At 53.2% G+C, this 25,424-nt stretch overlaps 7 protein-coding genes across 7 annotated transcripts; 4 read left to right on the top strand and 3 right to left on the bottom strand.

Annotated features, from left to right (window-relative positions):
* Positions 1–489, bottom strand: BDZ83DRAFT_107234 (uncharacterized protein; the record flags this gene model as incomplete). The annotated part of the gene is made up of 1 exon (XM_060501059.1): positions 1–489. A coding segment is annotated over exon 1 (340 nt), but the record flags the coding sequence as incomplete, so codon positions are not given.
* On the top strand, positions 456–1,279 carry BDZ83DRAFT_107237 (uncharacterized protein). The gene has a single exon (XM_060501060.1). It carries the CDS (start codon positions 639–641, stop codon positions 1,116–1,118), a length of 480 nt encoding a protein of 159 aa, XP_060359303.1. The 5' UTR covers positions 456–638; the 3' UTR covers positions 1,119–1,279.
* Positions 1,280–1,439: 160 nt separating this feature from the next.
* Positions 1,440–2,696, top strand: BDZ83DRAFT_656669 (4-hydroxyphenylpyruvate dioxygenase; the record flags this gene model as incomplete). The annotated part of the gene is made up of 1 exon (XM_060510894.1): positions 1,440–2,696. One exon carries the CDS (start codon positions 1,440–1,442, stop codon positions 2,694–2,696), a length of 1,257 nt encoding a protein of 418 aa, XP_060359302.1.
* A 382-nt stretch (positions 2,697–3,078) lies between these two features.
* BDZ83DRAFT_590347 (Ssl1-like-domain-containing protein) lies at positions 3,079–4,580 on the bottom strand (the record flags this gene model as incomplete). The annotated part of the gene is made up of 2 exons (XM_060506326.1): positions 3,079–3,967; positions 4,027–4,580. 2 exons carry the CDS (start codon positions 4,578–4,580, stop codon positions 3,079–3,081), a joined length of 1,443 nt encoding a protein of 480 aa, XP_060359301.1.
* Positions 4,581–10,586: 6,006 nt separating this feature from the next.
* Positions 10,587–12,099, bottom strand: BDZ83DRAFT_656666 (uncharacterized protein; the record flags this gene model as incomplete). Its single annotated transcript, XM_060510893.1, has 3 exons — positions 10,587–11,022; positions 11,714–11,822; positions 11,946–12,099. The coding sequence occupies 3 exons, from the start codon at positions 12,097–12,099 to the stop codon at positions 10,587–10,589; spliced, it is 699 nt and encodes a 232-aa protein (XP_060359300.1).
* Positions 12,100–14,956: 2,857 nt separating this feature from the next.
* Positions 14,957–20,990, top strand: BDZ83DRAFT_757148 (hsp90-like protein; the record flags this gene model as incomplete). The annotated part of the gene is made up of 2 exons (XM_060514856.1): positions 14,957–20,722; positions 20,772–20,990. 2 exons carry the CDS (start codon positions 14,957–14,959, stop codon positions 20,988–20,990), a joined length of 5,985 nt encoding a protein of 1,994 aa, XP_060359299.1.
* Positions 20,991–23,167: 2,177 nt separating this feature from the next.
* BDZ83DRAFT_590358 (uncharacterized protein) lies at positions 23,168–24,740 on the top strand (the record flags this gene model as incomplete). Its single annotated transcript, XM_060506328.1, has 3 exons — positions 23,168–23,517; positions 23,567–23,932; positions 23,987–24,740. The coding sequence occupies 3 exons, from the start codon at positions 23,168–23,170 to the stop codon at positions 24,738–24,740; spliced, it is 1,470 nt and encodes a 489-aa protein (XP_060359298.1).
* Between the last annotated feature and the right edge of the window lie 684 nt (positions 24,741–25,424).

The following is a 25,424-nucleotide window of genomic DNA, read 5'->3' as shown; positions in this document are numbered from 1 at the left end:
ACAGCCGCCTCAGCGCCTGTACGCGGTTGTTCCTCGCGCTGGCATAGTTGGGATACTCTTCGATGAAGTCGTCCAGCTTCGAGAGAAGTCCTTTGTACTCTTGCACCGGTTCAGATACAGTTCTCGGCCGCAGTCCTGCCAATTGAAGTTCGAGCTGTTGCATGGATAGAATAATCTCGCGCTCCTTCTGTATCACTCGCTCGTAGACGGCGGCATCAGCGATGTGAGGATCCCGGGGCAGGGATGAGTCGAGGAGGACGTTCGCCGAGGGGTCGGATTCGGGGTCCTTGATCTTGTCAAGTACGTTTACGTCTCGTCGAGTCAGGTCCACGGAAGCCATCTTGCAGTGTTGGGTTGGGGATTGAACGGTTTTGGGAAGAATACTGATGTTCTTTGTCGAAGGAACAGATTCGAGATCAATCGAACTTTTTTCGATACGTGACGATTGACCGACCGCACGTTTTTCCGATCTCAAAAGTGACTTCCCCCGCCAGGACTGGCTGGCAGCACGGCAACCTTTATCAGACGCAACACTTTCCGAGCGGCTCCAGCGGGGGGCCGAGCAGCAGATGCTTACATTCCGCACTGCGACGGCTACGAAAGGGTTTCAGAGGCGATGAGATAAGGCACATGCTGTCATGGTGGGTACCCCACCCATCCCACAAGCAGAGAGCCCAGACGTTCCCCAGGATGAACGGAAACAGCGGCTTAGTCGCCTGTGCCCTCCTGTTCTTTGTATCCCAGGTTGGATCTTGGAGGTACTGCGCGGGATGGCGGGCATAGCCTGGAGCATCCGAAGCATGGTGGGGAACCCGTCAAAGCCGCGCCGCACATGGGCCGGCCAGCGGCGGCTTATCGCGGCTCACCGCGGCCATCACACTCGGCCGGCGCCTTTCCGCTTGCGATTGGCATCTCACCTCAACGCTGTACCGCCGGCTCTACGCTTTACCGCTGCCAACCTCTCCTTCTACTTCGGGACGCTACTGCCAGGTATCGAAGCCATTACAGGATGGCGCCCGTCCCGTCACGAATCGCCTATGCGCAAGGACTGTGGACAGAGGCAGGATCTAGAGACCACCCCCGCCCGGGAGGGAAGGTCAGCCAGTGGCAAGCGTTAGATGCGGCGACGGGGAGCCACCAATCTGCGGGCGTGGAATGCAGGATTACTCAAGTCCTTGTCCTCCAAAGGCGGAAGTCCGTCGTTGAATAAGGTTCATATCTGATAAAACAGTGTCAGTTTCTTGGTACATATAGAATGGACGGTACGACGTACATAACACAGACAATTCCCCCCCCTTTTCCTCAACGAGCAACGTCTACAATCTCACTAGATTAACCATCAACTCTGTTTGCCTCTTATCAGAGAATCCCAACGCACTTATACACGCCCATACCTCCTTGACCCTAGTCCTGTCACCCACGAAAACTTCTGAGTGTCAATGTCCCCTTCTGCTATCACAGACTCCCCGCCACAGCAAGCCGCCTACCCGGCATCAACAGATCTCGGCGATGGACTCGCAGTACAGCATCCGCCGCCCAACTTCCAGGGCTACGATCACGTAACCTGGTGGGTTGGCAACGCCAAGCAGGCCGCTGCTTACTACACTACTCTCTTCGGATTCAAAACCGTAGCATACAAGGGCCTCGAAACGGGCAGCAGGTATATCGCCTCATACGCCGTCGCCAACAATGACGTCCGTTTCGTCTTCACCTCCCCGGTGCGATCCCTGGCGCACCTCCCCGAGGATGAGCCCATCTCAGACGCGGAGCGAGAGCTCCTGCGCGAGATTCACGCTCACCTCGAGAAGCACGGCGACGCCGTAAAGGATGTCGCCTTTGAGGTCGACAATGTCGAGGGCGTATACAACAAGGCCGTCTCGGAGGGCGCCGATGCCGTTCAGCCTCCCACCGTCCTCAAGGACAAGGAGCACGGCAACGTCCTGACCGCCGTCATCCGCACCTACGGCGACACCACACACACGCTCATCTCCCGCAACGGATACTCGGGCCCTTTCCTCCCGGGCTTCCGCGCCGCAAAGCCCACTACGGCCACCGTCACGCTCCCCAACGTGCCCCTGGCCCGGATCGACCACTGCGTCGGCAACCAGTCTTGGAATGAAATGGTGTCGGCTTGCGCCTTTTACGAGCAGTGCCTGTCCTTCCACCGCTTCTGGTCTGTCGACGACTCGCAAATCTGCACAGAGTTCTCGGCCCTCAACTCCATTGTCATGGCCTCGGCCAACAACATGGTCAAGATGCCCATTAACGAGCCCGCGCCCGGCAAGAAGAAGTCCCAGATCGAGGAGTACGTCGTCTTCAACTCGGGCGCCGGCGTCCAGCACATTGCCCTCCTGACACAGGACATCATCACCACCGTGTCGGCCATGCGCGCCCGCGGTGTCGAGTTCATCAACGTCCCCTCGACCTACTACGACACCATGCGCCACCGCCTCAAGACGGAGAAGCGCAACTGGGAGCTCAAGGAGGACCTCGCCACCATTGAGGCGCTCAACATTCTCATCGACTACGATGAGCAGGGATACTTGCTTCAGCTCTTCACTAAGCCGCTCATGGACCGTCCCACTGTCTTTATTGAGATTATCCAGCGCAACCACTTTGAGGGTTTCGGTGCCGGTAACTTCAAGAGCTTGTTCGAGGCTATCGAGCGCGAGCAGGCCGAGCGTGGAAACCTCTAAAGCAGAAAAAGCTAGTTAAATCAAGTTAAACCCCATTTCAGTGTCACTTTTATTCATATCAGCACTCGTGACTGCAGCAGACGTGGGGCTATGATGTTCATCTCTCGGCCAGCCAACTTCATCTTGAGGGGGTTCTGCAGGGGGTACCATAGGTATATTTATAAACATGGTCCATGGCCGGACCCCTTGCGCCGATATCCTCTTTTCTCCCAATCCTGTGCTCCGTTGATGCTGCCATCCGTTTGTCCAAATGCAAACTGCCGAATGTTGGCCAACTCTGGCCAGAGCGCTGCTCTGTCTCTCTGTCTCCCCTACCATAAGCACTCCACGTCCCCTCGAGGATCCCCCATCCTACATGCTGTTTCCCATGTATATGTTAATGTCATGAGTCCACCACCATGGCCGTTCCATTCGTTTGATGCTCATGCGTCCCATTCGTCTCGTTAATCGCCTCCATTGCTGCCCCACGAGTGTCACTTTGGCATCCAGGGCAGTTATGAATGACCTCATGTGCGTAGACGTCGCAGTCAATGCAAAAGTGATTATCGCACACCGTGCAGGCATACCGTCCGCTTTCGCTGACCCCCTTGAGCTCTGCAGCCTTCACGGGGGTCGGGGCGACTGGCCCTGTGGTCGTAGCCACGCCATCTTGGTTCTTAGTCTTGTCCTTCTTCTTGGAGGCCTTGGGCGGTTCCAGGAAATTGGTAAGGCACGAGTAGCATGCTTTTGACTTGGCGGCTGCGGCCCAGGGGACCTCAATCCAATTCCGTAACGGGAAGAGATGGTGGTATGAGCGCGCGAGATGGGTGGAAAGGATGAGTGTCAAACTACAGGCGGGACACTCGATGGGCAGACGACACACGCGGGTAGCGCAGCGCGTGCAAAGGTAGCCTTCGCGTGCGGGTTTGTTATGGCAGGCGCATACGGCTGTCGTCTCGCCCTGCGCGAGGGTGCGAGAAGGGAAGCCCATCATGAGCAGGGAGGCGGTGCTCTGGGCGGCCGTCCGGGTGACGGGCGGGGTCGTGGCGGCGAGGAGGAGATCGCGGAAGTGGGCATCGTTCATGCAGACGCTGTACTGCGTGTCGTCGCCGGCGTTGGTGCGGGTGCATAGCTCTCCGCAGATGGCGACCTGCGCCGCGAGGCCGACGATGGTTACGCGGATTTTATCGGCTATGAGGGAGTCTATTGTGGTATGGATGTCGCCCGGGTCGGAGGAGAGGAGGGCGCCGAACACGATGAGGACTTCTCGTGTGCCATGGGAGGGCGCGTGACTGTCGGGTCAAAGTCAGTATGTGTCTGTAGAGCTCAGGCGAGGGGCGTTGTCACGTACAAAAGTGCACCGCGACACATCTCGAGCGCATTCTGCAAACTTGGGTTGCCTGACGGATCTTGGCCCTCGAACTCCTTCAGCTTCTCCAGGTGGTCTGTCGGATTGCCGCTCATCTCGCTGATTCGAAGCGCCACGCCGTCCCGCATGCCGACGATGCCCAGCTGCGAGATTGGGTTCTGTTCAAAGTACTCCTTCACGAAGTCGGCCGCGTACGCCCAGGCTACACGATAGCGGTTCGGTAGCATGTCCTTCTCGGTCATGGCGAATGACATGTCTAGAACCAGCACCAGATGCCTGATAATGCCGCGCTGTAGTGGCGTTGTGTCTCTTAGCAGCCTCCTCCTCTTCTCGGCCTCCAAACTTGCCCCGACCGCGAGACTGCCGTCGGCGCCCTCTGTGACTTGCTCCCAACTTCGCTTGACCTCCTCCCATCGCGCCTTTGAGTTGCCGCTCTTTCCCTTCTTTCCACCTTTTCTCGCATCGCCGCCTCTCCCGTTGGTCACCTGCAAGTCATCATCAGACATGTCATGGTACTCGCCATCGGAGTCGGCCATGATGGATGACGTCGATCGGAGGCCTCGATCCTTGTGTTGCTTTGTAGGTCGGGTTTCGGTCGTTCGATTTCGTAAGTCTAGCGGTCGCAAAGATCCGGCGGGACGTCTCGCAAGTCGCAGTCTCTTTGCGTAAGAAATTAATGGGTGATCGGGCAGGTGAGTTGTAGGAAGTAAAACTGGGCGCCGCAAGGCTATGAGGAAAAGATCGCAGCCTCGCACTTTAGGCCTGGAAGCTCCTTACCCACAGCCAATCAGAAGGCGCGTAATGCACACCCTTGTTGGCGGTTGCTTCACATGCAACTTATCATCGCCTCTCTGGCATATTCTAATTGCTGAGTGCTCGACACATTTGTTTTGAACTCGGTGCAGGCACGTTCAAGCATATTCCCTAGAATAGTCCATTAGTCTTAAGTGCCAGCGAAGGTGAATTTGATGCGGCTTCCACCATCGCCTCTGTGGGATATTGCGAATGGAGTCCTGTAAGAACTACTTCCGGGTCACTTGGCATTGTTATGGATGCTGTTCATTATGAACTTGAGACCTCGAATCTGCGGTTGATAGTGGCAAGCACAGTCATATCTTTCTGCTGCTGCATTGATCAGTCCGCTCATTTATTGCATAGTATTCGGGATGAGAGGGTCGCTTATCATGCTGCATATATATATATCCGTAGTGAGACATTCACGATACTGCATCTTTCAATGTTGAAATAGGTACACTGGCGGAGCTATGGTGGGGTCTGACAGGGGACTCCCAAATCCCGGAGCTCCCGGGGGTTCGGCCTCACGGTTCCATCCGGATCGGCGCCGGTCCAATGAGAGTGGGGAACCTAGCCGTCCGGTCTTCCGAGGCGACCCAGTCTTGGATAATTGAAGGACGAAGCATGCAAGCAGCCGCGAAGCTGTTCTCTTCCCTGTTCGATGGTTGTTTTGCATCTTGGCAAGACGCTGTCACGTCTGAATCTTTCGTGTTTTTCAGCTTTGCAGATTTCTCAATTTTCAATCCCAAAAAGCCGGCTAGAAAACCTAAGGCAGGTTTAGATTGGTAATTTCCGGATGCACATCTCCATCCATGCAATTCAGGGCCATCCAAAGTCGCGTTCGGTCAACGAGGAACTGAACATCATCAGGGCAAACGCTACTTCCCCGGGTGAACAAGTCTATCTCTCCTCTACCTAACTGGTCACGTAACATTCCCATCCGTCACTCCAGGCGCCTCTTGATGTAATCCGCGAATTTTTGCATACAGCTTCTTGAAACAAGTAAGTAAAGAAAGGCAGGGCTCAAGAGCTTTTTCTCTAGATGATGAGCCCCTTCGCAGGTCTCGGCATTCGTAAATATTTAAGTGGCCAAGGCCCCGTGTTGAGGATGCAGCTTGCCCACCTTCCAGAGACGAGACAGTATATTAAATTTCACAACTGCGCATACTATCGAGAGTATCCAACAGATATCACACCATGTTGCAGAATGTACGACGCAAGACCCTCGGCACTTCCTCGAGACTGAGGCGTACGGGTTTTACACTTCGATACTAGATCGCATCGCCCTCTGATGTACCCAATTCTTTTCCATCGGCGCGATGAGAATTGAAACTTGGTCTAGAGCGGTTAAATGACCCGTGAGAGTTGGCGAAGACTGTGATTGGGGATGCCTATGGAGAAAGATATCCGAGTGAGTCGTCTTTGCCGTTGTCCTACGCATGGTATTTGGTCCAAGCTGCCTATTGTCCCCAAACGCTTGGAACATCACTTTCATACACCTTTAGGGGAAGTCAATATGTTCGAGTACTGGCTTGATCAGTTTCCCGTGCGTCAGTTGAGTTGTGTTGCGAAGTACACCATCTACAGAGAGGCATTAGATCTTTCAATGACGCCATATTGATGGTATGAAAACACCATATTGAAGAATACCTCTCTCGTGTGAAGCTTGTTTCGGGCTGTCTTGTTGGTTCCGTGTAGGTGTCAGCATGTATCACAAGGAAAGATAGACAAAAGTTTCATGCCTCTGTGAAGTTGACCGCAACAAACTTGAGCATCAAACAGCCAGTTTACTCTTTAACTCGGCAAAGATGTTTTCCTCTCAGGCCGCGCTTTTGACCCGTTCCTCCCCCGAGCTGAAAGCGCGGGGAGCTCGTGACCACACGCTCGCTATTGATACTTCCGGAATAAGCCTATTTCCGTGGTTCAATATTTCTGTGTTTTTATTAGAATGTCATGGAATGCTGGCTTGCACAAGGTTCTCTACCAAGTATTCTTTGACGCTGCAACGACGTGGTTGGGAGAGATCTAGATCTATACAACTCCACCGTCCTATCGCTTTGTGCATACGGGCTCCGAAAACCATAGGCATATCTGCAGTTGCCGTCACCTGAAGTTTTAATGGCAACGTAAATACTTGGACCGAACAGATTCAAAGCCCTGCCGATAAGTGTCGCAATATCCTGTGAACATAATTCATTTTCGTGCAACTCCAGGGGTAACTGTGACCATAGTCATGGCAAACCGGGAGTGTAGAACATGACCTGGGTACCATATGAACACTGAAAGAGAGCCGCAAGATATCGGATTTGTATAATATAAGATTTGGATTGGTTTAAATTGTAGTTTTCGATTGATTGCACGTCCCTATGCCGTTCAAGTAGTGGCGGGTTCCGAGATGCATTACGAATTGTGATTTCCTACAGTATGGCACAAACAGCTAGAAATTAAAAAGGATTGTCATTGAACAAGAGAAGGACTCTGTGAGTGTGCAAACTGAAAGTTCAGGTGTTATCTATAACATGTGTTCGATACTCTGTTGACAAGATCATGTGGTAACCAAGGCGGGGAAACAAATGAGGCTGAAAATGTGAGGCAAATTGACAACGCCAAAACACCACACCATAAACCCGAAAACAAAGCCGGGACATTGGAATGTAGAACATTTACACCAGTATAAGAGTTGCAGTGATTCCTAAAGCTATCCGAGTGTGTTCTTGAGACGGACGGCAGAGCCGCAACCCCAGCATCACCAAACTCTCGAAACCACGATATCATCAACTCTGCATCACCAAACCACCACATACGACCATACCCATTGGAAAACTCGGGATCCCGTCCGCTCTCCCATAGATAAGCCAATGAGGGCCGGATTAGTAGTTGGGTCGGTGACGACCAGCGAATACCTGGTGTTGTATGTTTTTGCGCTTTTGCCAATCTGATATTGGGCCCAGTGGGGCGTTTCGCGCCGTTTCAGTGGAAACATTGTCGAGGTATATGGCTGAAATGCCGCGGCGCATCCGAACACAATGTAGGTATTTCTATGGGCTTAGTGCTGCCATTGAATATAGGAGGTAGTTCTAGTCCAAGCAGTATTGCTGTAGATATCCCACTACAGCTAGCTCATCTGTCCTGGTTCTCAGGAAACCGGTTCTCAACTGGCACTAGAGGAGGATCATACATGTGCTTATGGATAGGATCTGTCAGTTGGCAATCCTGGCGCTACGGCTAAGCATTACCCGTCAAGACTCGAGAAGGAATCCCCCCTTATCCGTACAAGGACTCGAGGAGTGGGTAGATGAGGCAAGACTATCTTGCAGTGGGCCCGTGTGTATGGGTGGTCCGGAGCCTGCTCCTGACGTTGGCTCTTAGTATGTACGAAGTAATTCATGTCAACCACGGTCATACTTGCCATGGATCATTACTGGGCCAGGACGAGGCGGAAGGTAGAGTAGTCGGTCCTACGGCATTGACAGAGCCTGTGTCAATCTCAAAAACAACAAGTCTCTTGCGGAGAGTCCATCAAAGCACTTACTGCTCGGCCGAGTCTTCGAGTGACACAAAAAAAGTCCAGAAGACGCGACCAAACAGCTGGGACTTGAGACCAGAAACTTAATCGAATAGGATCGGGGGCAGCTAGCCAGCCTCTCAGACTAGGGAATGGAACTGTCTCCGGCAAAATGCAAAGTGGAAACCAATTGGTACTTTCATCGAGATCGACGATAACGTCTATGTACTCCGTACTCTTCAGGTCTTGAAAGGCAGAGAAAGGACTTTCATCTGCCGTCTCAGCTTTCGTCTGTCGACGCTAACGTCCGGGGGCGGCTAAAACTTGTCCACAAAGCGTTAGCTAGCAGGACTGCAAAACTCCTTTCCCGGGCCCCTATCCATCGACTCGGGACACGTTTGAGGCTTTTCGGGGCAATAGAAGGAAATTTCAGCGCATTCTGATTGATTGGTTGGTTGATGTTCCATCCGCCATCGCCGCCACGCTCCAAGGAGGGTGAAGTGTTGAGCAACTTCGGACTTGAGCATGCGCCATGCGGCGTGCTCCATCCATCCTATGAGCCCGCTAACACCAGTCGGCCGCCCAGGACCCACTGCCTGTGGATTTGAACTTCAACCCTCGAGAACATGGGATCCACCAAGGCGGAGGTACGGTAGACAATTTTCCAAAGTGAAGCTCGCGATGTGTTGATGTCTGGAGAGTTCGTAGCTGAGATGAGATATCCAGCCATCCAGCGTGGCTGGAATTTGTGGCTTGTGGGAAAACGGGGATCAGCTTTCAAGCATTTGCCGGTGCCGATGCTGCCGTCTTGTCGGATCCGGGCCTTGAATTTTGACATGGCAAAACCTTGGCATGCGGACAGGAACAAGAAAGTCACAGTGAAGATCAAGGCAAACGCTGCGGGTTTCGCAACGAGAAATGGCCTTCCCGCTGCTCCCGCCATTCAGCGGTCTCAGGAACGTGTTGAAAGACAAGTTGAACTCGTTTTCCCCTTTCCTTAATTCAGATCTGGTACGCCACTTTTGTGGCTTCCGTCAAAGTTCATCCCAAGTTCAAGCTGGAATGACGAGCGTGCTGCCCACGTCCATCTGAACGTTTGGTCGCAGATGTTTGGGTTGGCGTTCACTGTGGTATACGGGATGGTCTCTGATGACTAAAGCCGGAGGAAGATGCCCGCGTGGCACGCTGAAGGCGGGAGATGGGCGACGGGAGACGGGAGCTGCGTGTACCGGGGTACAGATAATGTGTGTGTAATGTGCATGCGTGCCTGCCGCAACCTCCCTCTAGAATATAGCACGAGCGCCGTCGTGGCTGGTTAATATCGGACTCCTGCATGTCAACTAATGCAGATAGGTAGGAAACTGCGTTGTCGCGTCGTGTCCTTGATGATTGGCTTGGTCGTATGCTGAGAAGTACGCATCGGCGCCCAATAGCGGCAGAAACGCGCATGGCGGGGCTGGACGGAAGAGGAAGGCTTCTAGAGCGCTGTCAATCTCATGATAGTCCCAGAGAATACCTACCACAATAGTCACGACTGACAGATCTCGCCGTCTAAACCAGTGTCTAGCTGGGAATAGGCGGCGACCTTGGTACAGAGTAGCGTTGGAACAGGCGAGAGGGGGCCCGGGGCTCGATGGTCTGCTTTCTAGCAAGGCGCTCAAGCGGTGGGCAGAAGAAGCTGTCAGGTCCACGGTGATGTTTATGTTGGGACGATGGTCTCCCGGAACTCGGTTTGTGGAACCAATGTGACTGGGAATGAGGCCAAGCTCGCATTTGATTTTGATTGCATCGACCGTGTAGTTGGCCAATTACGAGCCAATATAATAAGTAGCCTAGGTGTCGAAGGGATTTCGTATAGGGTTCTGCGAAAAGGAGGCTTGGGTGATGGAGAGTTGTAACAACCCGCCGCAATGCGGTAGCCTGTGGTGCCTGTACTGCGGTAGGTTGTTTGTACAGCGGTACATTTGTGCCTCTGGGACTGGGAGGAGGTCCCCATTCCCCGGCCTTCCAGGACCAGGATTCCCATTGCAGTTAGGGCGCCATCGAGAAAGCCACCTGGCTAACAATGCATATTGACGTCATTTTATCCTCATTCAGCGTGTGAGAGACAAGCTTCAGGGGTCTGAAAGGTCATGCGTTGTCGAAAAGGACGAATCTGCCCTGTTGGAGCGAAGCGCGCCTGCGCAAGACGTGAGCTAGGCACAGCAAGAGTTGACTCTCTTTTCGAATTGTATTCTGGCCTTCACTGGGGTTTGTGGGTTGCTGATAACACGATATGCTTGAAATTGGCTCTCTTGTACGGAGTCTGGAGTACCTCGTCCATGTACATGAAGCTCTCCCTTGTATCCGGAGCAGCGTCCGTTAGCTCGACGAGTTTGTCTTGATGCTGTAGGATGTTGTCTTGTTCTCTGTGTACATGGAGGCACAAATAAGGGGTCCAACCTGGATTCGGGGTCGAGAAAGAGGCGTTGGCTGTGTTTGTAAGGTAGAATTGAGATTCACTCATCATACCTCGCTGTCTCTCCTGGGGTGATTCTGGGTAGGGCAAGAAGTGTCGATATTGCATCATGCCGTCGGCGTAGAGCATCTTGCCTTTGCTACCGACTTCAAGGAGAGAAGGAAGCAGGGCAGGTCGCGTGACTAATCGTGCTGTCCAACGGATATTGCACACCTTCCGTCTGTGTGAAGGAGCAAGTGAGTGGTTGCTTGCTTGCTATTGAAACCTTCAAGAGAAAACTGAAAGGGGGAAAGGGGAAGGAAGGGAGCATTTGGCGCAAATGCAAGACAGACAAACACTGAATGGAAACAAGCCTGTCTAAGTTGTGCGAATCAAACATGGACGGAAACCTTGCCGCGGCAGCAACGCCGTCCCCCCTCGATGAGTTCAGCGGCCAGCCACATCCAAAGCAATCGCATCTTGTTCAGTAGAGGTTAGTGAATAACCGGCGCCCTGGCGGCGTGACACCCGCTCCGGCTGCAGAGCCAGAATGGAGTGGCCACATTCTTTTCTGGAACAGGTGCCATCTAGCTAACCCACTAACGATCACGTCCCCGTCGCAACTAAGCCTATGGCGTTCACCGATACGGCCTGACAAGCTTGTTATGCCCCGTAGACCGCGCGTTAGTGAGGTCTAAGATGCCAAATGCGACTCAATCAGTCATTCCATTTGGCTGGTCGCCGTTCCACGATCAGGGTAAAGGGGAACTGAGTAAGAAACGTTCAGTTTTCACTCATCAGCTCGTCAATATGAGCAAATAGAGTGAAAGTGAATAACGCAGTAATACCAAATTGCTGGGTACGGGTTGAAGAGGTGGGGAAATTCTGCAAAGCGAGGCTGCAGACATCATTGTGTCGTCGTTCCAACTCACCGTTTGGCAGGGCATATCCCAATTTCTTGCCCTGGTGTGGTGGAGTTCATCAACAAGACGAGTGTATCAATCCCCACAAACTCGATCAGAATCGTCAACTGAGTGAAGCCTTAAATCGCGACAACCAAATGGCGTCGCCCAATAATTAAACGACTAGGTCCATCACAGTGCGGGGAGCCGGGGCGGGAGCTGTCAGTTGACCGCCCTCAAATCGAAAGGTGGCCTAGCATACCTTGCCATGCTAGCTTGTCGTGAATTGTAGCTGTGTAGATGGAAACGGGTGCTGGAGTCCAACGCGGACGACCGTGTGACAGTTCGATTCTGACCACCTGAATCGGAACAGCGGCGGCGGTCACCAGAGCGCAGACCAGACGAGTGAAGAACATGCGCGGTCCGAGGTATTGTACGTGTACCTAATGGAGTCAACGGACGCTTCGTAATTGAGACACATCCGTGACTCGATCAGAGTCTCGCGTTGCCTGCTGCATGATAGTATACTGTGCCTGGCAACCCAACTTTCCTTCCACGTCTCTTGTTGGCACTCGATTGTCCTGGGTGCCGTCTGAGTCGCGAACTTGCTGCAACGACGTTGTAGTTGTGTTCGACCTTGCATCGTGCCGTTTTGAATTTTTTGTGGGCAAACCAGGTTAGAGTTGACACCAGCTCGGCGCATTGGGATGTGCCCTGGCTGCCTTTGTTGGTTTGTTTGCGGCCTGTACCGGAGTTCGAGGGACGGCAGGGGGGTTGCCATGAGCATGATGGTCAATCTCAACGTTGTGTACCACGAGTCTGAAGTTTTTTGATGGCCGCGTGGTATCTAAAATCGGGCCGGATTGCCTGGGTAGTTCCGTCTGAATACCGGGTTGAGGTGCGGGAATCCGTGTCCCGTGTCGTGTCTAGGACGTGCCGCCAACCTCCAACGCGTTACAACCTGGGTACGCATACGATGGTGGTGGTGGTGCTTAGAAAACACAGAGTCATGAGCTTGCCGCTGCCTTGGAGTTTGAACGGAGACACCATGGTCCGGGGAGCGTTCGACATGTCAAAACAAGGCCGACTAGTGGTTGTCCTGTAGCGGCTCATGTGTGCGAGGCGAAGGTATAGGCCCTGTTCAGGTATGGGAAACCCGGCCTTGTGAGCGGCCGGGTGGGTTCCGTTACGGGAGACGTGGAGTTGCCATTGAAACGGCGGACAGAATCCGACGGAGCCTCACTGCCTTCTGGCTCCGAGAGTCCCAGAGCCGCCAGCCGTGAGCCGCCGCGTGTTTGCCAGGGGGCATTATGCGATGCGGTGCGGACTGCGGCGTAGTCTGGGGGTGGATCCCGGGATGGAATACAGAAGATGGGAAGAAAATTGGTTGCGTGCTCAGATGCACATTCGCACCAACAGTTGAGATGGCATGAGTGAATGTCCGCCTGTGCGGCAAACCAGGGCCAGCAGCCATTGAAGAAACGGATGGGTTCAAGACGGAAGGGATTCCAGAACCAATTAATCGAGGATAGACGGGTTTAACGAAGACGGAGAGGCAGATTTGAGTGGATGTCGCGCGTGTGGAGCTTGGGGGCCAGCGGCAGCCACGCCCGTGTGATGTAATGGGGCACGTATCGGTGCAGGACTCCCCACATCTTGCCAGGGCACGTACATCCAGCTGTACATGTACCTCCACCCGCCCGACTCTATATACCTCGAAGTAGCGGGTGCTGACGTTGCGACTGCTGGGACAGCACTGGTTGGGGATGAACGATAGGTACCTCGAGAATGAAGGCGCCGAGTATCTGTACTTGAAAGGTCCAGGAATGACAGACCCACTAGACCAGTCGTCTTCCAAGGAAGCACCCGTTGGCAGACCTGTGTGTTTTCTTCTTCTTTCCCTTTGGCTTGGTGGCTGCCCGTAATTAGCTATTTTCTGCCCAAGAACCTTGCGAAAGAGCTTGATTTGATGAACGGGATAGGAGGCAATGGCCGGTGATTCCAATCCCAATAGCCAGCAGCTTACCTACAGTGTTGACCGAGACATTGACGACGCTGGCGGCCGAGGGTTTACTGGTGGTTAGTCCCCCTCCGCGACGGGACAGCTGAAGCTGGCTGCCCTGTGATTTGTTGCCGCCGCCGCCGCCGCCGCCTTTCGCATGCCGTGTGGTTGGAATCAGAGATGGCCCATCCCGTCAGGTACCTGATTTCTCAGCTGGGTCCGGGGCTACGTCATAGGCCCCCGGTGGACCGTCCACCCTTTCCTTTCTTGATCTTTTCGTCCATTGTGCCTCTCCTTCCCAAATTCCCACGCCCTCTTGCTGCGTTTCTCGCTTCGCTTCGCTTCCTCCAGTCTTCTGCCCGCTCCCCGCCCCCCCTGTTCGTGTTCTCCGTCATCCGTCACCGTCACCGTCACCGTTCCCGTCAGGCCCGCCGTCAACGCAGACTTTTGAGAAAGAGAGAGATAGAGAGAGAGAGAGGAGAGACTGAGGAGACCCATTCCGACAGAAACTGAAAGAGAGAGAATATCAGCGCAGGGAATATTGCACACGCCCCTCAACACACCACGATAGGCGTGACGGATACGCATACTTGCTCCTGTCCCCATTCCCAGTCCCAAAAGACCTGCTAGGTAGGCCTGGTCCCAGTCCCGTTCTCTGCCAGTCCATGCCTCTTTCAGTTCAGTCCAAACGCACATCCCATCCGTACCATCCCACACCAACCTAACCTTGCCTCACCCTTCACCACGAGTTACCAACACAAACCAGACCGTTGCAATCTTTCCTCCACCACTGTACCACGCGCTCTTACTTACGGCATTTTCCTTCGACTTCCAGATCGTCACCTTGCTTCGCCTCACCGCATCCCGCCGACCGAATCTCTCACAGCCGTGACTTTCCCCCTCTCCCACTTCAAAATACCGCGACCGACCCCTCGTTGTCCACCTCCTCTTTCGACTTTGCCACGACACGTTGATTCGCCATCACTGTACGTCACGACTCGGCCGGACAACTTCTCGAAGCGACATCACCAATCCCGACCAAAACTTCACCATCTTTGTGTATGGGGCGCTCTGTTCTATGAGGAATGCCAAGCACGAGCCTTCCAGTAGACAAGAAAGACTCGTCCTCTGCGCGTCGGCTTAGCCTTCCAAGACGAACGACGCCCGATTCGAAAAAATCGCCTACCAAAGAATCGCCCGTCAACCTTCCGAGTCCCCGCCATGGACTGACCCTCGATTCTCTAAAGTCTGGTAGAAATGCGCGAGCCGCAATGTCGGATGTGTCCAAGGAGCAGTCTTCAAAGTCGCCCAGCGACCGCTCCAGGGCGCAAACCGAACCCTTCCTCACCAAGGCTGCGAGTCCTGGCGGTGCTGGTCCGGATACTAACCTAAAGCGCAGCGTGGGTGTGTCCAGGGCTGATGATGACGTTACCGGTGGCATGGGCGGCAAGGAATCAAAAAGTAAAACTGAGAATGCTGCAGTGACCGACGACGACACGCCACCGGCCCTTTCTGAATCCCAGATCCAACTAAATCGATATCGAGAGCGATTGGCACGAGACCTGGAGAAGCGCGAGATGGCGACGAGAGGCTTGATGGCGACAACCCCCGACAAGGTGCGCGTCTCACCAATCCAGGAGGAAAGTGGCAATTCGCCGCGCACACAGGCTGGAATCGCGGGCTTGGCAACGACATCGTCCAATCTAACGACGACGTCAACCGAGTCCGGCAACACTATTCGTGGCGGCATGACGCCCGGTAATGTCGCGGGAACTCCTTCTTATCCCTTCCCGCGCATGTATACGCCGGGGTACGGCCCGGCCGCGATGAATCGACCATTCGGAAACATGTCCCCAACTGCGGCCGCTTTCATGGCGCAGGGTATGTCTTTCGAAGGTTTTGGCGCCGCTCAAGATAGGGTCATGTCCGGCTCATCGACACCAGCATCGGCACTTACTTTTCTCCCCGCCGGAGCCACTGGCCAACTGGAGGGCGATTTCCCAAGTCCAAACCTCTATGATCTGTCGCTGATGCTCAACGCCGAGCCTGGAATGGACGCGTGGTGGAACACCGTCGTGCAAATCATGAGAGATGTGTACAAAGCCGAGAGAGTCACACTTGCTGTTCCAGCTGACACCACCGATATCGAGAACGTGCCCTGGGGCCAAAAGGCAACATATAACGAGCACCAGGAGGACGATCTCAGCCTTGGATACATGGCAAGGGGAAGCAGTTTGATACCCAGTAGCGCCGGCGATATTGGCTCGGAAGAGCCTCCTTTACCCGAAGATGCGGCACGACCCAGAATGTTATCTCGACCTAGTCTCCAAACTCGGCACTCATTCACGACATACGAGGAGAATAGGGAACGAAAAGGAAATAGCAATGAGAGACTGTTGCCCTCACGCCGTCCTGCGCAACTGGGCAGAAGTAAGAGCTACTTCCCGCCCGGCAAGGCGACCGAGGACGTTGCTCAAGAGCCACTTGGACCAGCTTTGAACCAATCTGCTCTTGCTGAGCATGACGCTGAAGAGCAGAACGTACCGAGCTGGGAGGCTCCAACCGGCGCTCACTCTGATACAGAGGGCAGAGTGCTTCCTGTGCTTCAAGCTCTGGATTATGAGGCTGATCCTCTTATCGACCACGGCGGTGTCATGCGTGTTCTTGAACGAGGCAAGGTCATCGCACTGACAAGAAGTTACCCCTACCTTCAGAACTTGCCAGAAGAGACGCCAGTCAAGTCAAAGGTGACAGCTAACACGACCTCGGCTGAGGCAGCAAGGAAAAAGCTGAAAAGGGGCCGGATCGAGTCTACTCAGAAGTTGTCGACGATTTTGAGTGGTTCAAGTGCCTCCTGGAGCTCTAGCCGTAGTCACAGCGGTGACAAGCCATCTAGTATAATCTCGCGACTTTCCGAGGACGAGCCACGTCCACCCACCCCAAAATACGAGGAGTTTGAACAGGCACCACCATCGCCCTGGTCCCAGTCCCCGGCGCCGTCTCCGGCCGTGCGGGCAGATCCGAACGAGAACCCCTTCTTCACTGATGCCATGGTCGATGAGGATTCTTTCAACCCCGAGTCTGCACCGGCAGACTACACAGGAATGCGACCTCCTGAAGCTATTGGCGTGGACAACGCATGGACCGTCCTTCACATCCCGTTGACGCATCTACTGCTCTCAAAGCCTGTCCATCCCTTCAAGCTTGATACAACCGTCTTGGAACAAAAGTCTCACTCTCGCAGCCGCAGTGAAGCCCATGACGTTACTGGCGGCGATGATGATAACGATGCTGCCTCATCCCCGTGGCAACGCAAAGATAAGCCCGCGCCAATCGCTATCCTGTCGATACTCAGTCCCGTCATCCCATATCCCTCGAACCTTCGCCATTCCCTGGAGTATCTTGCCCCGCACCTAGCAACCTCCTTTTCTCTATGTCGTCATTACACGAATTTGGAGACAGAGCTTGCTGGTCTCAACCGGCGCAGGCCTCACACTGCCGGGTTTGGCGCGCTTGCTGCCGACGGGCGTCCCCTAGCAGACCCTACCAGCATCGGCAATCTAAGCTTCATGGCCTCGGATGACATGGTGGCCCAACGCTCGCTCGCGGGCAGCATTACCAGTCCCAGCGATTACTCAGGTGTCTCCAAGAGTGCCGCTGGCTCCCCGCTTGGCACACCTGGTTCTGTGCACCATGCCATTGACAAGTCTGGATTTGCGACCAGTCCTGCGCAGGTTGGGGGGGACAGCTACTTTGGCACCAAGCTGAAGCCAGGCAACTCGAGGGCCGAGATGGCTTCTGCAACTTCTCAGAGGACGAGAAGAAGTTCAAAGGAAGATTCGCCACTGGACAAGCGCCAAGCTCGTCTCTCTGCTTCATACAAGCTTCTTAACAAGGAACCTGCCCAGACGCCTGGGGAGAGTGAGGACCTGGTCGAGCTCAACGTCGAAAGCAGAGTGTCGACGCCGGGAGGTTCCAAGAGAGTGCTCTCTCACGAACTCAAGAATTATCTCGACGAAATCGCCGTGCTCGAACCTCGACTCAAGTCAGCTGACCAGAGGAGCTCCGACGGCAGCCATCATACCCTGCTGCATTCTTACGGTGCCGACTTTGCGACGAGCTTCCAATCGCTACCACCTAGCTCAAGTGTGGTCAGTAGGCCGGTACCCCACACTGCTCCGACTCGAACAGGCTCCATCAATGTTGGCCCCGTAGACATGCCACCGCCGTCAGATCGTCTCAAGGGTCTTATTCTAGACTCTTTGCCTGCTCACGTCTTTGTCTCGCTGCCACAGTCAGGCGAAATAGTCTGGGTCAATAGTCGCTACCTTACCTACCGCGGTCAGACAGTCTCTGATTTAGCTGCCGACCCTTGGGGCAGCATTCACCCGGACGACAGAGATGAATATCTCAAGGCATGGAGTCATTCCTTACGCACTGGTGAACAGTTTTCGAGGACTGTCCGCATCAGACGCTTTGATGGGGCCTACCGATGGTTCTATGCTCGTGCTGTTGCGTCCCGCGATAAACGAGGAGTCATGATGCAATTTCTCGGCTCCTACATGGATATCCATGACCAACACATCGCGGAACTTAAGGCTGCACGGCAAGAGGAGATTGAGGCCTCAGAGGCAAAGCACAGGCTTCTGGCCAACCTTATCCCTCAAATCATATTCACTGCGACCGAAGACGAAGGTATCACGTTTGCCAACGAGCAATGGCTGTCGTACACGGGGCAGAGTTTTGAGGACTGCCTCGGCCTGGGTTTCATGGACTTTGTGCATCCTGATGATCTGGCTAAATGCCACATACCCACAGACAGACCACCGACGCCGATGCCCTTCAAATTCGATCGTACAGGCCACCAAGACCCAGCGTCATCCGAGGCGACGTTAGCCAGCCTGGTATCGGGCAAAACGCAAAGCCAGATGGAAACCAACCTTCGAGGCATCCACCAAGCCTTGTCACGGAATAACAGCTCGAGCAGTAGCTCGGTCTACGAGATGCCCACCGCCGATCTGACGGCTTTGGCCAGGCAGGGTATCATCAAAGTGACGACCGACAGCAACGGCAGACTATCATACACCACCGAGGTGCGATTACGATCCAAGAACGGAGAGTATAGGTGGCACTTAATCCGGTGCGTCGAGATCGACAACATTGACTTTGGAAACGGAGCCAGCTCCTACTTTGGCTCAGCCACGGACATCAACGACCACAAACTACTCGAAGCCAAACTCAAGGAGGCTATGGAGTCTAAGAGTAGATTCCTGAGCAACATGTCGCACGAGATCCGGACGCCACTTATTGGTATTTCGGGAATGGTCAGCTTCCTACAAGACACCATTCTCAACGAAGAGCAGCGTGACTACACCAACACCATTCAGACTAGTGCTAACAGTCTGTTGATGATCATCAACGATATTCTGGATTTGTCAAAGGTCGATGCCGGAATGATGAAGCTCAAGTACGAATGGTTCCATACGCGCTCTCTCATTGAAGATGTCAACGAGTTGGTCTCCACCATGGCTATTGCTAAGAGACTAGAGTTGAACTATATTGTGGAGGAGGATGTTCCGGCTTGGGTCAAGGGCGATAAGGTCCGCATTCGCCAAGTGCTCCTTAACGTGATCGGCAATGCCATCAAGTTCACTGCTGAGGGAGAGGTCTTCAGTCGATGCAGGGTTCATACCAACAAGGATTCGGCCCAGGATCAGCACGAGATCATGCTCGAATTCGCCATCATTGATACAGGTCGGGGTTTCTCGAAGGAGGAGGCAGACCTCATCTTCAAGCCATTCAGTCAAATAGATGGAAGCAGCACCAGACAGCACGGTGGAAGCGGTCTTGGGCTAGTCATTTCGAGACAGCTGGTGGAACTGCACGGAGGCAAGATGGAAGGCAGCGCTGTCCCTGGCAAAGGGTCAACGTTCACATTCACTGCCAAGTTTGCTTTGCCGACAAAGGAGGATCACCCTGACGCACCCTTGAGCCCTGAGAGCTTGCATCCCACTTCCAAGGTGGCTCAAGATGTGGCTAGTATACGCCCTTCAAAGAACTTGCCTTCGCCTACGCCCGCATCGACAGACAGCCCCAAGACTGACACTGAGTTCACATCGCCTGCTGTTGCTTCTAGCGGAAGTTCGGCCCCATCAGTCCAGTCTGGCATCTCTCGGGCTACAGAGCGTACGTCCGTTACGTCCGTGTCCTCGATCAACGTTGGGCTTGTCCACTTCAGCGAAGCTGCAAGAGCAAGTGGTCAAGATCTGTCGCAGATGAAGCTCGAGCTGCCTTCTAGCGAGTCTTCGCCAGGCAAGACGCCCACACCGGAAACCTCCAAACCGACAAAGCCTGAAGACTTGAAGCCTCCTATGTACTCCATCCTCATCATCTGCCCTCAGACGCATAGTCGTGAAGCCACCGCGCAACACATCGAGATGACACTGCCGAAGGATGTGCCTCATCAAATCACGGCACTAGACTCTACCGAAAAGGCGCAGAAGTTGCTTGGGGGAGAGGAGTCTGTCAATTTCACCCACATTGTTCTCAACTTGCCGTCTCCAGAGGAGATCATCGGCCTCATGGAGCAGATAACCAAGTCGACAACCATCAGTAATACGACAATCCTCATTTTATCAGACTCAGTCCAACGGCAAGCTGTAATGAGACTTGCGACAGATACGAAGTACGAGAAACTTGTGTCAGAAAACATCGTCACTTTCATCTACAAACCTGTCAAGCCATCGAGGTTTGCCGTCATCTTCGATCCTGACAAGGTCCGCGATCTGAGCGTTGATCGGAACCGCTCAACCGCGCAACGTATGGTTGAAACTCAGAAGGCGAGTTACCAGGAGATTGGAAAACGTATGGGCAACAAAGGGTATAAGGTGCTACTGGTTGAAGATAACCCTGTGAACCAGAAGGTTCTACAAAAGTACTTGAAGAAGGTGGGCGTAGAGGTTGAAGTGGCCGCCGACGGCGCCGAGTGCACCGAAATGGTGTTTGGTCACGCCCATAACTACTACTCCTTGATACTTGTAGGTACTCATCATCCCGCAAGATATACTCCGCTGACTGACTCTCTAGTGCGACTTGCATATGCCACGCAAGGATGGCTACCAGGCCTGCCGAGAAATTCGACAATGGGAGAAAGAACAAGGGTTCAAGAAGCTTCCCATCATTGCGCTTTCGGCCAACGTAATGTCCGATGTTCAGGACAAATGCGTTGCAGCCGGGTTCAGCGACTACGTCACCAAGCCCGTCGACTTCATTGATCTCAGCAGAGCCATGTCCAGGTTCTTCTGAAGCCTAGAGAAAGTCGTAAAACCAGGACAAACAACGACAAGAGGCAGGACTACCAAGTCTCGTACCTCATACACTTCTGCTTGCCGCAATCGCACAAGCACACGCACTACGCGTTTACATTCAAACACACAAAAATGGGGTTCATACTAGCAAGGCATGGCATTGGGGAAAACAGGAGTTTCGGGGATTCACGAAGGATTCAGGTTCACCATGATTAATATGGTTCTTTCTGCTCATTGTGTACAACTGCTTCGAGGCGGATACCATCATAGAGACGTACCTCTAGAGGAGGGTCTATTGCAAGGGGGAATTACTTCAGGATTATACATTAGCTTCTATTCTCCTTACGGATTCACGATGGGGATGACTCATGCCATCGTAGCTTTGGCGATGTATGTGCATGGCGTCCAAAGTGTGGGTCAACACCGGACTTGTAGTAGAGGCAGGGACGGAAATCATCTTGACCAGGTGCCTCCATGTTGGGTACAGGATTGGTCAGGTCAAGCACGAAGGTCAGCTGATGTGTAAGGACGCAGCTCGTTAAGCGGCCCACGTCTGGAAGAGGAGATTGGCACTTTCGCCATGTGCTTGGTAGGGTTTGTGGGCAGAGATGGCAATAATTGTGATTAAAAGACGATATCCCAATACATTAAATGACGCTAAGAGTTTCATGACTATCCAGCTTGCGTGTATGTGAGGAAAGTAAGTGACTGTCCAATCTCGTATCTCTGAATGAGGCCCAAGTCAGACAAACAATCTGTGGTGTCCTTGAAGCTGGCTTATTCCTAAATCTCAGGTTGGGACCGTTTTGTTCCTGCTTTATAGAGCTGATCTAAGCTGCCTTCCTACAATCTTTTCTTCTCTTTCCTAATTTATTGTAATCTATAGGGTTTGCCTGCTCTATCCGGACGAGGCAGCACCCAAGGCACCGGGGAGAGAGAGGGTCTTGGTGATCCGGCCTTACTCTTGCCTGATTCGACTCCGCCGGTGAAACGCGTTTCGCAGTGTATGTCTTTTGCTGAAAACCGAATCCAGGCTGAAGCAGGAGGCCACTTTCCACCTGAAGTCGACGCCAGGCAGGGAGGGTGTTGGTTGAATATTCAGCCTTTCCATCCACACAGCCAAAGGTCTTTCGCGACTCTCAACCCAACCTTTTATTTCCTTTGCCTCGAAGACTGGAATACGAGAGGTCTATAGATGCCCTCTCTTTCTTTTCTCCTTCGATAACGGCTGTCCATTCGTTTGTCTCGTACCTACTCGCTGCCTCTGCCACTTTTGGACCGCCCATATCGACACTCGGTTCAAGGCAGCCGCGAATGGCTTCTTTTCCTTTCTTCACTCGTCGACCTTGCTCTCGCTTTTGAGTACTTCTATGGAGCTGAAGACGTCTCTTACCTCTTCAAACTGCGGTCCTTGACGTCACACACTACTTGCGAATAACCTCCCGACCAGATCACTCACCGCTAGGTGGGCTGACGCCTCTGATACCGACCTTTTACAATTCTTTTGGGCCTCCGGGCGAAACAAACTGATATACACGCTTCGTCAATAGTCACAGGCACTGAATCAAAAGGTCGCTCCTTCCGCTTGTTTGCGCGTAGGGTTCAGTCGCCATTCATCCCCGCGGCATCACACGAGTCTCACCAAGTACATCACCCCAGCATACTCTTCAACCGGCCACGAGTGAGGTAATCTGCGACATGGATTTTACATGGGTTCAACGTAAAAAGAGGCGTGCGAGCGAAGATGAGAACAACGTGCCTAAAAGAAAGCGAGTCGAACCACAGATCCGTTCGGGCGTGGCCGTGCCCAGGGCAGCATCTCGAGTGAGAACGAGGCAAGAACAGCGACAACATCAATATATCCGAAGACACAGAAGGACCATGGCGGTAACAGATCCAGGTATTGTCTCGAAGGGTTGTGGCTAGTCTATGGCTACAAACTGTTATCTCCGAAAGAGAAATGTCATGGCTAATATGCCGTAGTCCGAACCCCAGAATTTCGCCCACCGCGGGCAACTCGTCTAGGCTGCTTCCCTAAGGTCTCTCGCCACAGTAAGATGAATATAAGAAATAATTTGGTTTCCTTAATTAACAAAAGTGTTAGGCGTGGTGTCGCTTTGCCGAAATCCAACAGATGTCCAAGTCGAAACCGATGCCGGCTGCAACCTTGCCAAGATGTCCGACTTCAAGCCTGGTATGAGCGTTCGGGAGAAGCTAATGTTAGGAATCCGCACTGGGTTGCAACTAAGGGACGAGTACCGAGCCAAGGTTGAAAAAGATCCAGCCCGTTTGCAACATGAATTTCGAGACGATATCATGGCTTTGGGTGGCATTGATATGACCGACCGTGCTATCGCCTTGCCAAAGTCGTTGAGACAGAATGAAGTCGTCAGCGCTGCGGAAGCCGAAAAACGGCGTCTGGGCTTTACATCTACGGGTATTATTTTACCAGACAAAGGCCCAGATTATGGCGATGAGTGGTGGAACATGTACAACGCTTACATCAGAGCCAGATCGATGTTTGTGTAAGTTATCTTCCAGTCGATAGAGAACATTTCGCTCATCAGTGAATAGTAAAGGGGCGTCTCGCAGGCTTACGGCGGTAGTACGATCATACAACAAGACCATCCACATCATTCCTGGAGTTATTGCCCGGCGGCGGGCCGATCAGATTATGAACATTGAGTGGCAACCCAACTACCACGGCATGTCAATGAACATGAGCTTTAGCGCCTTCCAAGCCAGATCGATGGAGTTGAACGGGTATCGGAGGCGTTCGATACAGTACCTTCACTTCCAAAGGGATAACAACAGTCAAAAGTCGTTTCCGGGGCCTCCACTGGGTGCTGATACAGGAGACGACGACTCCACGAGTCTCACCACTGAGATGTTCTTCGAAGGTGGTCGGAAACACAATCTGTCGCTGGTAGATTTGGATATGTGAGTCTTTTGCCCTTGTTCGAGACTTGGTCGAGCTAATATTCTCTCTTCAAGCACCGATATCAACGGAGTGAGACGCAGATGGCTATGCATCGAGATAAGCAAGCCACTAGCCCAAGTCGATGGCCCAGCTCCGACCGAACTGACGCCAATGCCGCAATCATTCATCAAGATTGCTGTGCCTGGTGACAGCATCCTAGTGGTGGTAGACCCCAGCAAGCCAGTGCCTATCATGGAAGAGCAACCGGAAAAGATGGAACCTCCTCAGCTTGGTGACTTTGACAAACTTACCATAGGGAAGGCCGACCCAGGTCTGGATGATGTGAAGATGAGGCTAAAGATTTCCGGAAACGGCATGCCAATCTTCGTTACCGGGTCCAAAAAGGGTCATATGCCGGATGACTGCTCGCTGGACGACTTTCTATGCGCACCGGATGTAATTGGTCTTCCCTGGAAAGAAACAGACAGACGTGTTAGCAAGAACACGCTGTTACTGAGAAAGGCTGAGTTTTGGGACCGCTTTAATTTGGCGGCAGTCGCCGACAAAGTGCGATGGAGTTCACTCCAGGACGCTATGGCGAGAGATGAGTGCATCGTAGACATTACTTTCAAGGGTGGGTGGCAAGAAGTTGCGCCGGTTGCCCAGGCGTCTCAGTCAAGATGGACGCCTTCACAACATGAGCCGTCGCAATCTCAACATAATATCAGGCCGCAAGGTCTAAACAAAAGGCTATACAACAGACACCAAGGCAACGCGGCTCCTTCTAAAAGTTCTGGTCTCCGCAACGAAGTCCATTGGCAGGACTAACACCCTAGGTGGCAGTTGGGGATCGAGTGGGAAATGGCCAAATAGCTAACAAAGAATGCGCAGTAGATAGAAGTTGTGTCAAATGACGAGGGGATTCAATGGCTCAGGGCGTGGCCGCCTGGAACATAGCACAGGATTCTTTGCAGCAGACTGGCAGCGGCTCGTAAGAACCCTGGGGTGCAGTAAGAGCGAGTATTCCATAGCTGAATCTGATTTATCGTTGCTTACCAGCTTATCGGCCCAGTGAGCCCTCTAAGTGATTCATGGCTATCCAAGCGAGACAATTGGATATAAAAAAACGACTTCACTGGGAATTGAAGCAAAGGTTAGGCCGAGTGAGGCTCGAGGACTTTCAGGTTAATACAAAGACCCCCCCACCCTCCCCATCATACCCCTCAGCCACGTTCCCCCGACCCTTTATGAAGAGATCGAAGACAATCAGGCCTAAGTGACGCATACCTCCTTGCCGGGGAGTATTCGAGTCCCAGGCCTCCAGATGGGAGGAATACATACCCAGGAAGGGGGTGGCTGTCGACAGACGTCTATTCTCCTGCTGCTTACAGGGGGCATGACCTTTGGAGGTTAGTTTGCTAGTTGGGTAACCCTTCGTCTTGAGAGCGGGCCCTACGTATGCCAAAGTGCCCTTTTTTCTCACTTTAATCCGGGTGATCCATGACGGGATTC

The sequence above is a fragment of the Colletotrichum acutatum genome (genome assembly GCF_030867785.1).
Source record: "Colletotrichum acutatum strain CBS 112980 chromosome Unknown BDZ83scaffold_152, whole genome shotgun sequence".
NCBI classification, from domain to species: domain Eukaryota; kingdom Fungi; phylum Ascomycota; class Sordariomycetes; order Glomerellales; family Glomerellaceae; genus Colletotrichum; species Colletotrichum acutatum.
The sequence above is the reverse complement of the archived record's forward strand: the minus strand, read 5'-3'. Positions and strand labels throughout refer to the sequence as shown.

Coding starts and splice junctions, on each gene's coding strand:
- BDZ83DRAFT_107237 (XM_060501060.1), top strand. CDS start 639: ATGGTGGGTACCCCACCCATCCCACAAGCAGAGAGCCCAGACGTTCCC.